Genomic DNA, 11,603 nt, shown 5'->3' with positions numbered 1-11,603 from the left:
ATAAAACCATCCTCTAATGCATTTTCCCTTATGCAATTCATGTCCACGTATGTAATGTTTGCAATTGAAAGGACCATAATACCCTCACAATAGGACACGTGTTAATTATAGGCACATGGTTAGTTTTGTAATTTAAAATGCCCTGTGAAGGTTTAGAGATAACGTAGATGTGATTACAATAATTAAAAAAATTAAACTATAAAAAACACTTATAGTTTCAGAAGGCACGTGTAAGTAATATTTTGTGTAATTTTGTCTTTCAAATGGTGATCCTACACATGTCATTGTATCACAACAAATTCAAAATCAACTAGCCTTTTGCTCGAGCTGACGCCCGGACTCATACTCCTATTTGAATATTACGAACACATGTGCTCATACTCAGAATTGAGGTTTCTTAAATGTTAAATATTACTAATCTTTTAAAAAATTGTAAAAAAATAATTTGTATATTTAAGTAGATAATAAATAACCCAATATATAATAACATGATTCAGATTACAAAGATGGAATATTGTCTGAAAAGACTGGTAATGTAATTACAATTCAAAGTACTATGATAGACACACATAACATATTTACGAACAAACAATTATATAAAAAACATATGAGGTTCCATCTTCAATTGAAGTCTCTAATCCCAAATAATAAACCTGCGCAACTTTAATTCATAGAGAGGAAAGCACTACGGAGTGTTGGCGTTGGATCAATAGTCTGCAACAGTAAATGTATATACTAAGTACATAAAAATCAATCACAAAGTAGACAAATAAAAATAACTTACATGTACTTCGAGCAAATGAAGCTCTACATTTCAATGGCTCTTGGTTCTGCAAAGGTGAACAACCACTTTCACTAAAGTGCAGGCCTTTTTCAAAGGCCAAGCTCATATTATTTGAAAACAACAAACATTGAATATAACAAAAATAATAAATATGTCATAGAAAAATTGAATCCGCAAACATAGAATATAAGATAATAATATTTGTAGTTTTGTTAACAATGTTCAACAAAAAGTAAACACAACAAAACTTGTATGTTACCCGAAGGTAATTAAGTTACAAACATAATATATAAAAATAAAACAAACATAAATAATTAAAGAGTTCTTCAAGTGGAGTCATTGAATATAACAAAAATAATAAATATGTCATAGAAAAATTGAATCCGCAAACATAGAATATAAGATAATAATATTTGTTGTTTTGTTAACAATGTTCAACAGAAAGTAAACACAACAAAACTTGTATGTTACCCGAAGGTAATTAAGTTACAAACATAATATATAAAAATAAAACAAACATAAATAATTAAAGAGTTCTTCAAGTGGAGTCAGCTTCGTCCTCTTCCTGATTCCATTTTACTTGCTTCCTATAGAGGACCTCCCATAAATGTTGGTCAAAGTTGTAGAAGAAGACGACCTCATCTCCAGGCTTCAAATGACTGTCAGCTAAATATTTGATCCAGGACTCAACAACACATGATAGACCATTATTCATGGTGATCATCCATTCGTAAAGTCTACCACGACCACGATCTACAATCATATATTCTTTTGATCCAGATAAATAATTTGAAGCCTCTGGTGGCAGAACCTAGGTTAGAACGAACACAGTGATTAAAGATAAAATGTCAACAATAAATAATATAAAGGATTATGATTATATTAAGAAATACCTACCAATTGATAATTGTGTTGTATCATATCTTTAGAGATATCAATGGTAAAAACATGGCGCCTGGTGGTTGTGGCTGACCTTTGGTGTGTTTGTCTATGTAGAGGTCCCACAACATCCACACTGAAATTAGTATTTTTGTCCCATGCAACAAAACACATGATAACACTTTCGTAAATGCCATGGGTTCTCCTAAGTTCCTTCAGTCCATCGCCAAAAAAGAATCGGTTAGCATATTTACGAAGCTTTATAAAGTGCTTGTTTCCTTTGTAGTCGAATAACACATAAGTTGGATAATTTGGGGACCATTGTCTATGATAAGATAAAGGAACCTCAATGACGTTCTGCACGTTAACATTTTAAACATATTATTTATTTGAGATTAACATAAATAGATAAATGTTTAGGTGTGAAAATCGTGACCTTCTCAAGACAGAATGACGCCTCAAATCGGTGCACAATTGTTGATACCTGCAAATTTGACAGGCCCTAGATGACAATCATTTATGTAATGAGTAATTGAACAAACTTGTACCCATTGAAAGGAGAAGATAAATATGCGCAATATCGAACATGTACTATGAACGAAAAGAGCAAGCATAGAAGGACAAAAGTTATCGACAATGTATATCGAATATATACATGTATGAAGCAAAAAAGTTGGTCATGAAATTAGGATGAAGGATGCATGATCATAAAGTATGGAAAAGTTAAAATTACAACATCAGACGCGTTCGATGATGTATTCATGGTGTTTTGTGTTTGGAGATGTTCTTCGACAAATGAGTGAAAAGTTGGTGATACTGTGTGGTTATGGATTGATATAATACTGCGTTTTAATTATGAGGGGAGGAGGGTGAACACTTATAATGAATAGTTAACAATGTACATAGTAACCGATAGCCTTTTACACTTTTCGTGCTAGTTTATTATGAATTATGACTACTGTTGTATAATTAAATAACAATAAATAATTTCATCCAAAGCTTAAATATTTAAAAATAGTATCATTTACTATTAATCAAAAAAATAATTATATGTATATGCAAAAGATGATCTTTTACACTTCCCGATCTATGATTAGACAAGTAGTATTTTGGCATTGGGAAATTGCACCTCAGCAAACATCTAGTAGTGTATTAATTATATGGATTCTTATATGTACTCTAATAATTATTATGGATGTGACATGTCATTGTAAAAATTGAAATCAGAATATTGACGGTCACTACACACAACTGTTAATTTGATACATGCTTATATCCACAGGCTAAAGTGTTAGGAGTCATTAGTACCTGTATAAACACAAATTCCAAAAAATCTACTAACAGGATTTTGTAGGCATCTATATGTTAAGTTGACAACGACGTCAAAATTTATTCAATTATTAATAATTAAATCCGATGAAAATATTACATAAAAAATGATACTTATTAGTTTAGGAAAACAAAACACATGTAAAATGAAAAAGAAAGAAATATGAAAGATGAACATTATTTTGTACACCACACCAAATTTTTTGGTTAATTATACATTACTTATTTAAATGAAGATCTGGGTAAAATTCTCTGAAAGTCCAAATAGAAGGTCTTAAACATACAATTTAAGATGTAAATATTAATTTGGGTCAACCTAACCAATGATGAAAATTCAAATAATCACGCAATTGAAAAGCATACAAAATTCCAGCCAAAAGAACATCTCCATCATCAACTCAGATTTAAGAACCATCTCTCTCACCCACAAACTTGCACTTGCAACAAATTAAGTATAACTGACATCAGAAGAACATACCTATTAAAAAGGAAGGGCGAAAGGGGATACCTTGAATTTGGATTGCTTCAGAATAGAAGCATCGCCGGTGACTCTGACATTAACAACCACTGCAACAAAGACCAAACCCAATTCAGAATAATAAAGATTGCAAACAATATTAAAATTTCAACAAACACAAAACTAAAGGAGAAATAGAATAGATGACAAACCTGTACTCAAAATGTTAGACACTGTCAGTCGTGTAGCTTGTTGGTCTCGGTCAAAATTAAAAACCAATGTTAGTTATGATATACCAAAATATAAACAACCTTAACTAAATAACAGAATACACACACAAATAATAAGTAGGTGATACAAAATGCACCACTACTACAAAAGCAAACAAAGTTGGCGCATCATTTATTAATGATAGGCATACATGCGAATAAAAACAAAATTATTATCTACAAATAACTCTTTAGAAACTATATCATTTAGATAAGCAAAAGTTATCATTGCAACTGTAAGAATGAAAGCCAATATGTTTCAGAGCAGACATAACATAACCTGAATGATATTGTCAAGGCTAAGTTAATATATACTTTAAATTGTGAAGGCCAATATGTTTCAGAGCATAACCCACCAGTGAATTAATAATCTGAGACAAAGTTGACAAAAATATAGGAATTTGGGCAACATAACATAACCTGAATGATATTGTCAAGGCTAAGTTAATATATACTTTAAATTGCGAAGGCCAATATGTTTCAGAGCATAACCCACCAAAGAAAGTGTCATCAAGGTAGAAGAAGGATCAGGAACACCCAAACAATTAACCAAAAAAATCGCACTTGTTGTGATGAAAATCTCTACTTTTTTTGAGATAAAAATCAAAGCTTTAGTGTGTTCTTCGGGCTCTATGCGAAACAAAGTAGGAGAAGGATCAGGAACACCCAAACAATTAACCAAAAAAATTAAGCTTTGAAAGAACTACAAAGAAAACGCACCTATTGTGATAAAAATCGTTGTTTTTTTTAGATAAAAATCAAAGCTTTAGTGTTGTTCGACCTTCTCTGCGAAATAATGAACATGCAAGATAGGTTTAAGCAAAGCAGCATCATAAAGTTTTGAAGGAGCATCAATATAAACGCACCCGTACTTATAAAATAAAAAAATTGAAGCTTTAGTGTGTTCTTCGAGCTTCTCTGTGAAACCAAAAACATGCAAGAAAACTTTAAGCATCAAAAACCGCAACAGATTGGAATAATAGAAAACGCAGAAGACGAGGAGGGTAAACGAAGCGCATCAATGTCGGAGCAACAAAGAAAATGCCGTCGTACTCATCAAAATCGCAGCTTTAGTATGTTCGCCCACCTTCTCTGCCAAACAAAGAACACAGGAAGCGAAATGAAAAAAAAAACAAAAAGAAAAAACGCAGAAGACAGGTGGGCAAATGAAGAAATGTGGTGTTAAAAATCCCATCTTTAGATGTAACAAAAACGCAGAAGACGGGGAGGGAAATGAAAACTTACGAAGGGTCCGTTTATGCGTGTATGCAGCTACGGTGGAAGGAAGCCAGTGGTGAGATAAGCAAGAGCATGAGCAGCAAAGGAGAAACGACACCAATGCATTGTCTTCCATGTTTTTTTCTCACAGGAGAGAAAATAAACACGAAACCAAGCAACAGGGATGCAACTGGAATGTGAAATGGCAGTGTACCCGAAAATGCGAAATGGTAACGTAGAGTCAACATTGGAAAACGTCTGCAATAAATGCAAAAAGACAAAAACAATAAATGTGGAGATTGTGACAATTTTAGGCAGGAACGAGAAAAGGAATACGAAGAGGAAAGAGGAAAATAAGTGTATAACAAAAAAAAAACTCTTCAAGAGAAACAAATGTCTTGGTATTCGTAAAGCATTGGTATATGTCACATTAAAAATAAAAAAACATAAAAAAAGATGATAGATCAAAACGCATTGGAAATGAAATGCATCATTTTTGTTGGCACTGTAGCATGAGGTGACATTTTTAGGCGGGAATTGGATCAACGACAGCTTGACGCGTGGCCATTCAGGGCCTTGTTTGTATAATGATAGATGATTGGATGAAGAAAAATATAATAATGTTGTGTTAGATGATTTGGTTCAATGTTTATAGTGATAACAAGAAGGTAAACAAAAATATATCATATGCATGCATTTAAAAAAGAAAACATTTGTTTTTCAAATTTCTTAATTGGTTTTACGTTTTTAAAATTCATTTCATTGCCTTTAAATGCTTTTAATTGCCTTTAGACGTTTTATTCCAGTAGACATGCTTTTAATTGAAGCCCCCTTTATATATTTATTTTTTCAAACGATTATTGTGAGATTCATCCATTATTCATTTTCTAACACAATCAATTAGGTAATATTTTATTTTATACACGCCACACTTACTATCTTTTATTTTCTTCGAAAACTACCCCCCACCATCTCCCTTTATATTCCAAAAATACCCCACCCTTCTCCTTATATATATATATATATATATATATATATATTTTCTTCTTTTTTTTAAGAAAAACTCTACAAATTACTTATTTTACTTTCAATGTTATATAAAGACCTCACATATTGATTAATTAATTTTAAATTTACTTTTATAATGCAAAAATACATAAATATTAATCTTTAAATATTTTATTATTCCTTCCAATTTTTTATATACCTTAATTTTTATAGTTTTTTTTTACAAACATATACATTTCTAAATTAAAAACATGTTAAAAGAATCAAATAACCTTTTCATCCTCATATAGATTTGTATTTAATAATAATAAAATGCCATAAGGATAATTAGTTTGTTGCAATTATTTTTTATGATTATTTTTTTTCTTAACCAAGATAAGCATTTATGTATCAAACAGTTTCTAGGATAAGTTATTTGTGTTTTTAATCTAATAAAGATAATTAGTTTTTAATTTGGGAAAATAACTCTAGATTAGCATTATGGGAAAATATACTTTTCGAGATTGTTGAATTAGTTTTCTTAAGATATGTCTATTTTTTTACAAAAATAAACATCTATAAAACAAATACTTTTTATGAAAATTTACTTTTTAATTAATATTATATCTAGAATAACTACTTCCAATTACCTATTTAAGATTAGTATGTTTTCAAAAGATTATTCCTTCTAGATAGTTGAATTTATTTTTGTAATATAGTTTTTTAAAAATTAATATTATTTTTTAATTAGTTATTTTAAGATAGGAGTGTGAAAGTATTAATATTTTGTTTTAAACTCTTATGTTTCTTCATCTGATCATCTCTATAGTTGTGCTAATTAATTATTTTATTATGTTCAAATTAAGTCGAAATTTGCTCCACATTGGTCGTGGATGAGGAGTTGTGGAACATGTTTTTACTTGTTCAATTTGCTTGAGAGTGTTGTATCAGGGTTGAGTAGGGTCAAATTAATTTCACACTTCTGTGACATCCTCTATCTCAACATGCATATAAATGAACATGGGTAAAATGTTTACATTCACTTCATTGGTACCAAATAAAACTTCTCAAAAACATTTTTGACTCAAAACAAGGTCGTTCATGTTTACAAAATAACTCAAGTTAAGCAACAAAATAAAACAAAGTAAAATAACATGTTTGGAACGTCATGCAATTAAAACAGAAACTCATGCCCTAATGTCAAATCCTATCAAACCATTGTGTTCCGGCGTCTTTCACTAAAAGGTTCCTTAAAACAATTCACTTAGTCATCTTTTCCCACATATACAAGGTTTGAGATCATCATAGGATCCAAACATAAACAACACATATGGAGTGAGTCATCACATTCCTTAACGAATAGAGATAAACAAAAACATACACGTATGATATAAAAATAACAATAATATAATTATAACAACAATATAGGTATAACAAGACTCAACTTTGACACAATTCATCTCACTTCAACACTCAACACATAACATCACTTGTCCTAGGATTTAATCACAAATCACATTCCACGCCTTCATGATTAATCACATATTCAAGACAACACATCTCAAATACAATACCGCATCTCACACTTATACAATTCATTACACACCATCACATAACAAGACACAATAATCGTTAAATAGGTATTATGCAACAAATACACTAAGACTCAATCCTATATGCAATGTGGTACCATGTCAGTGAAAAACCTTGTCGGGCGCCTAAGAGTACATGACAAGACAGATCACATACTGGTCATTCTCACTAGGTAAAATCATAGGAAAATTAGTTAGGGTCACACTGTTTTGCGAAAATGATCCAACCATGTGGGATCGACATAGGCTTAAAGGAGCACTCAAACTGGGTGTATTTACCCCCAAGGCCTAGACCTCGAAGAGTCCATCAGGGCCTCTCCCTCCTAATTCAGGTCCAACCTAAAAAATATTTTAACACACAAACTCTATCTATGAACTATACAAAACACACGACTCCTCAATTGTTCTTTCGTAGCACCTCAAAGTGATTCAATTTGTTAGGTTCCCACAATGGATCCCATGATAATACTCATCGTGCATTATAGTCGTGTAATTTTACAGTTCATAGCTCACAACTTAATGCACACAACATCTCAATACACGTGTGATCTCACAATTTAACACATACTCAACTTGTGACTTATACACAGTTCATCACACTTTCAAAATCCCAAAACATCATATTATCATGCCTCATGTATCATATACATATCATACAATAATAATATTAATATGTTATGTTCATATGAATAATCATCTCATTAAAAAAGCATTTAAAATCATATATGTACCACTAAAGTTTAAACTATGCAATATATACAACTACTCAATTGTTTTCAAAATTATTTTAATTCGACATGCCTCTAAGTGATTCAACTCGTCGGGTTCCTATAGCGGATCTCCTAAATGTGACACCCTCTGCCCCGACATATACATAAATAAGAAAAACATATAAAAATATGGAATTTAATTAAATCACTTTTATTCAAATCACGTAAACAAATCCACATGGGTAAAAGGGTCATAGTTGCTTCATTGTTATCAAATAAAACTTATTAAAAACATCTCTAATTCAAAAAAGGTAGTCCAAGTTTACAAAAGAACTCAAGTTAAGCAGCGGAATAAAATAAAGTAAAATAACATGTTCAGAACATCATGCAATTGAAACAAAAACACATGCTCCAATGTCACATCCTATTAGAGCATTGTGTCTCAGCGTCCTCTAGCACGAGGTTCTTTAAAGTCATCCACCTAGTCATCTGTTCCCAAAACACCAGGTTCGAGATCATTATAGGATCTAAACACAGACAACACATAGGGAATGAGTTATCACATTTCTAAATAAAATACGAATAAAGAAAGACATAAGCAAAATACATTATAGAAATATTTATCACCTAGCTCAACTTAATACAATCCACGTCACTTTACCACTTTATCATTTAAAATTTATTTTTCCATGACCAATCACATTACACATGAATCACACACTCGACTCAATACGTAACAACACTCATCGATTTCATAATAAACAATTCACAGGTGTTATGCAACAATTATACTAAGACTCAACTTATATGCAATGTGGTATGATGTCAGTGAAAAACAACACAAAGGCGCTTAGGAGTACATAACAAGACATGTCACACAATAGGTATGTCAAGTCACTCTCACCAAGTAAAATATAAGGTGACCAGTCAGGGTCACTCTGTTTTGCGAGAAGTCTCCAACCATATAAGATCAATATAGGCTTAAAGGAACACTCAAATCGAGTGTATTTACCCCCAAAGCCTAGACTTTGAAGAATCCGCTAAGGCCTCACCTTCCTGATTCAGGTCCAATCCCTAAAATAACTTTTGCACGCAAACACTGCTCATGAATTATACAATACTCACAACCTCACACTTGTTTTCAAACACATTTAAGACATTGCACTACAATTTAACACCTTAGGTTCCTAACTTGGAACCTTACACTTTCTTTTTAACACCTCACACATAAACACTTTTCTTAAGGTAAACACCAATCAGGTTATTGTATAATTCACAATTCATAGCACAAGTAATATTACATCAAGTATTAACCAAACACTTACTTGTAACCATATCCCATGTCCACAATTTAGCATCTCACAATGTCACAATCCACCATCACATATTCACGTGGATCTCACAAATTGACACATGCTCAACTTGTCACTTATACTCAATCTCAATCACAATTTCATGATCTCAATATAACAATTTATCATGCCTCATGCATCATATACATCAACTCAAATAATTTTGAAAATCATATCATTGCAACAATATAACATCTTTTGTGTCAATTAATGAATAACAATATAAAATCTATGTAGTATACACACACTAACCAAATCAAAATAGTACGTATAAAACACTGAAATGCACCCTTAAGTCTCAATTAACCAACTACAGAATACACACACACACGCCCCCCCCCCCACACACACACATAATATACTTAACAAATAGATAAGCATTGTATAATAATAATAATAAAAATATATCTAACTTCAAAGATTTTAAATATATTTACATGAAACAAATATATATAATATAAAATAATATAAGTACATTCCAAAATATGAATAAAACAAACAAGAATATATACTTACTACTCGTAGATAAAATATTAGTATAGATTCTCTAATCCTTACGTGACTCAATTTCAAGCCTTTATAATATATAAATAGTATGACAAAGATACTAACACAAACTCAAGATTAGTCATTGTCTTAATTTCCTTATTACTATCTATTTGCGTATAAAATCAACAAAATAATATCCAATCAATGTCTACCTTTGGTATATTTGTTTTGGGCACAAGGATAACAAATATACAGTCCTGAGAATTTGCGAATGATTAGAAAAAAATTGCTGCAACACTCAAATATCTCATATAATAAAATACTCAGGCCATTTTAGAAATTTAATTAGAAAAAATCCCAATTTCTAGGGTTCACACTCAACACATCAATTTTACTACAATTTTGCATCGAGACATCAATTGGTCCGTAAAACATAGTCAATTCAAGATTAAAAGCATAAGAACAAAACTGAATTTCATAAAACAACCCAAAATAACCCAAAATTGATCCTTTAGGGATCCCTACAAATGTTCATTTTGATCCCCAAGCATGAGTAACCCATCCCTTATGTCTCTAGTGGTTCGCTAAGATTCCTCAATCTTTTCATTTGGTTGCTCTGTTAGGGTTTCCAAGTGTTAGAGAGAAGGAAAATGGATTCGTGGAGCCTCAATTTTACTGTCTCCGTGCAAGGAGAATTTCTCTCTCTACGAACATTAATTCGTAAAGACATATCATAAGTGTAAAAAATGACCTAATATGTCTCTATTTATAACTATGGTACTCTTAATCTATTATTTACTCTATTTTCTTTATTTTTTTATTTTATAAAAATGAACTATGTTTTACTCTTTCATTGAATAAATAACCAATTAAAACATCCTTTTAAGTTCATACTTATATTGTTTGAATATAAGATAATTATCCACAACTCTTATGTTGATCACAAAAACCGGTTTGCCTATTAACTATGTTTAAAGCTAAGGTAAACATTGGATCATTGCATAATCTTGACAACTCGACCTCTGCTAAGTAGTTTGACTCTCTAGGGGACTATACAACTCCGAATTGGGTGAAACCAATGGAATTTGTTAGCTAACATCTAGGACTACAACTTTTATAAAGATCAAAAAACCTAATTCAATCATTTTATTAGTCATTTTTAGGATACAAGTTAACTCACGTTATCATGAAAATAGCACGAACTTAAAACAACTGATTTTCAATAAGCACGGGTGGGCTCTCATCAAGCACAGTCGTGCTTCGCAAAAAACCTCCGTTTCTTGAAGCAAATGAGGCATAATTCCGACCTCAAAAAATACCCAAATTCAAAAATGAATAGCACAAAACATGTGATCACATCAAGGGGAACAAAACCCCTCAATCAATTTTGAGAAAACATGCAAGAATCAAGAATTTTTGAATTTCTAGGTTTCTAACATTCAAAGCCAAACACTCAATTAAACCATTTGATTCACATCAGGACATCAATTAACCTGTCAAACAAGAGCAATTCATAGTTATAGTTGCACAAGCAAAA

General features: G+C 31.3%; 1 protein-coding gene across 1 annotated transcript; it reads right to left on the bottom strand.

The window, feature by feature from the left end:
• Positions 1 to 1,174: 1,174 nt before the first annotated feature.
• On the bottom strand, positions 1,175 to 3,731 carry LOC114414119. Its single transcript, XM_028378465.1, has 5 exons — positions 3,662 to 3,731; positions 3,501 to 3,559; positions 2,100 to 2,165; positions 1,682 to 2,020; positions 1,175 to 1,595 (listed from the first exon to the last, which is right to left on the bottom strand). Exons 4-5 carry the CDS (start codon positions 1,835 to 1,837, stop codon positions 1,323 to 1,325), a joined length of 429 nt encoding a protein of 142 aa, XP_028234266.1. The 5' UTR covers positions 1,838 to 2,020; positions 2,100 to 2,165; positions 3,501 to 3,559; positions 3,662 to 3,731; the 3' UTR covers positions 1,175 to 1,322.
• Positions 3,732 to 11,603: the final 7,872 nt, after the last annotated feature.

Source organism: Glycine soja, chromosome 6 (genome assembly GCF_004193775.1).
Source record: "Glycine soja cultivar W05 chromosome 6, ASM419377v2, whole genome shotgun sequence".
Taxonomy (NCBI): Eukaryota; Viridiplantae; Streptophyta; class Magnoliopsida; order Fabales; family Fabaceae; genus Glycine; species Glycine soja.
The sequence above is the reverse complement of the archived record's forward strand: the minus strand, read 5'-3'. Positions and strand labels throughout refer to the sequence as shown.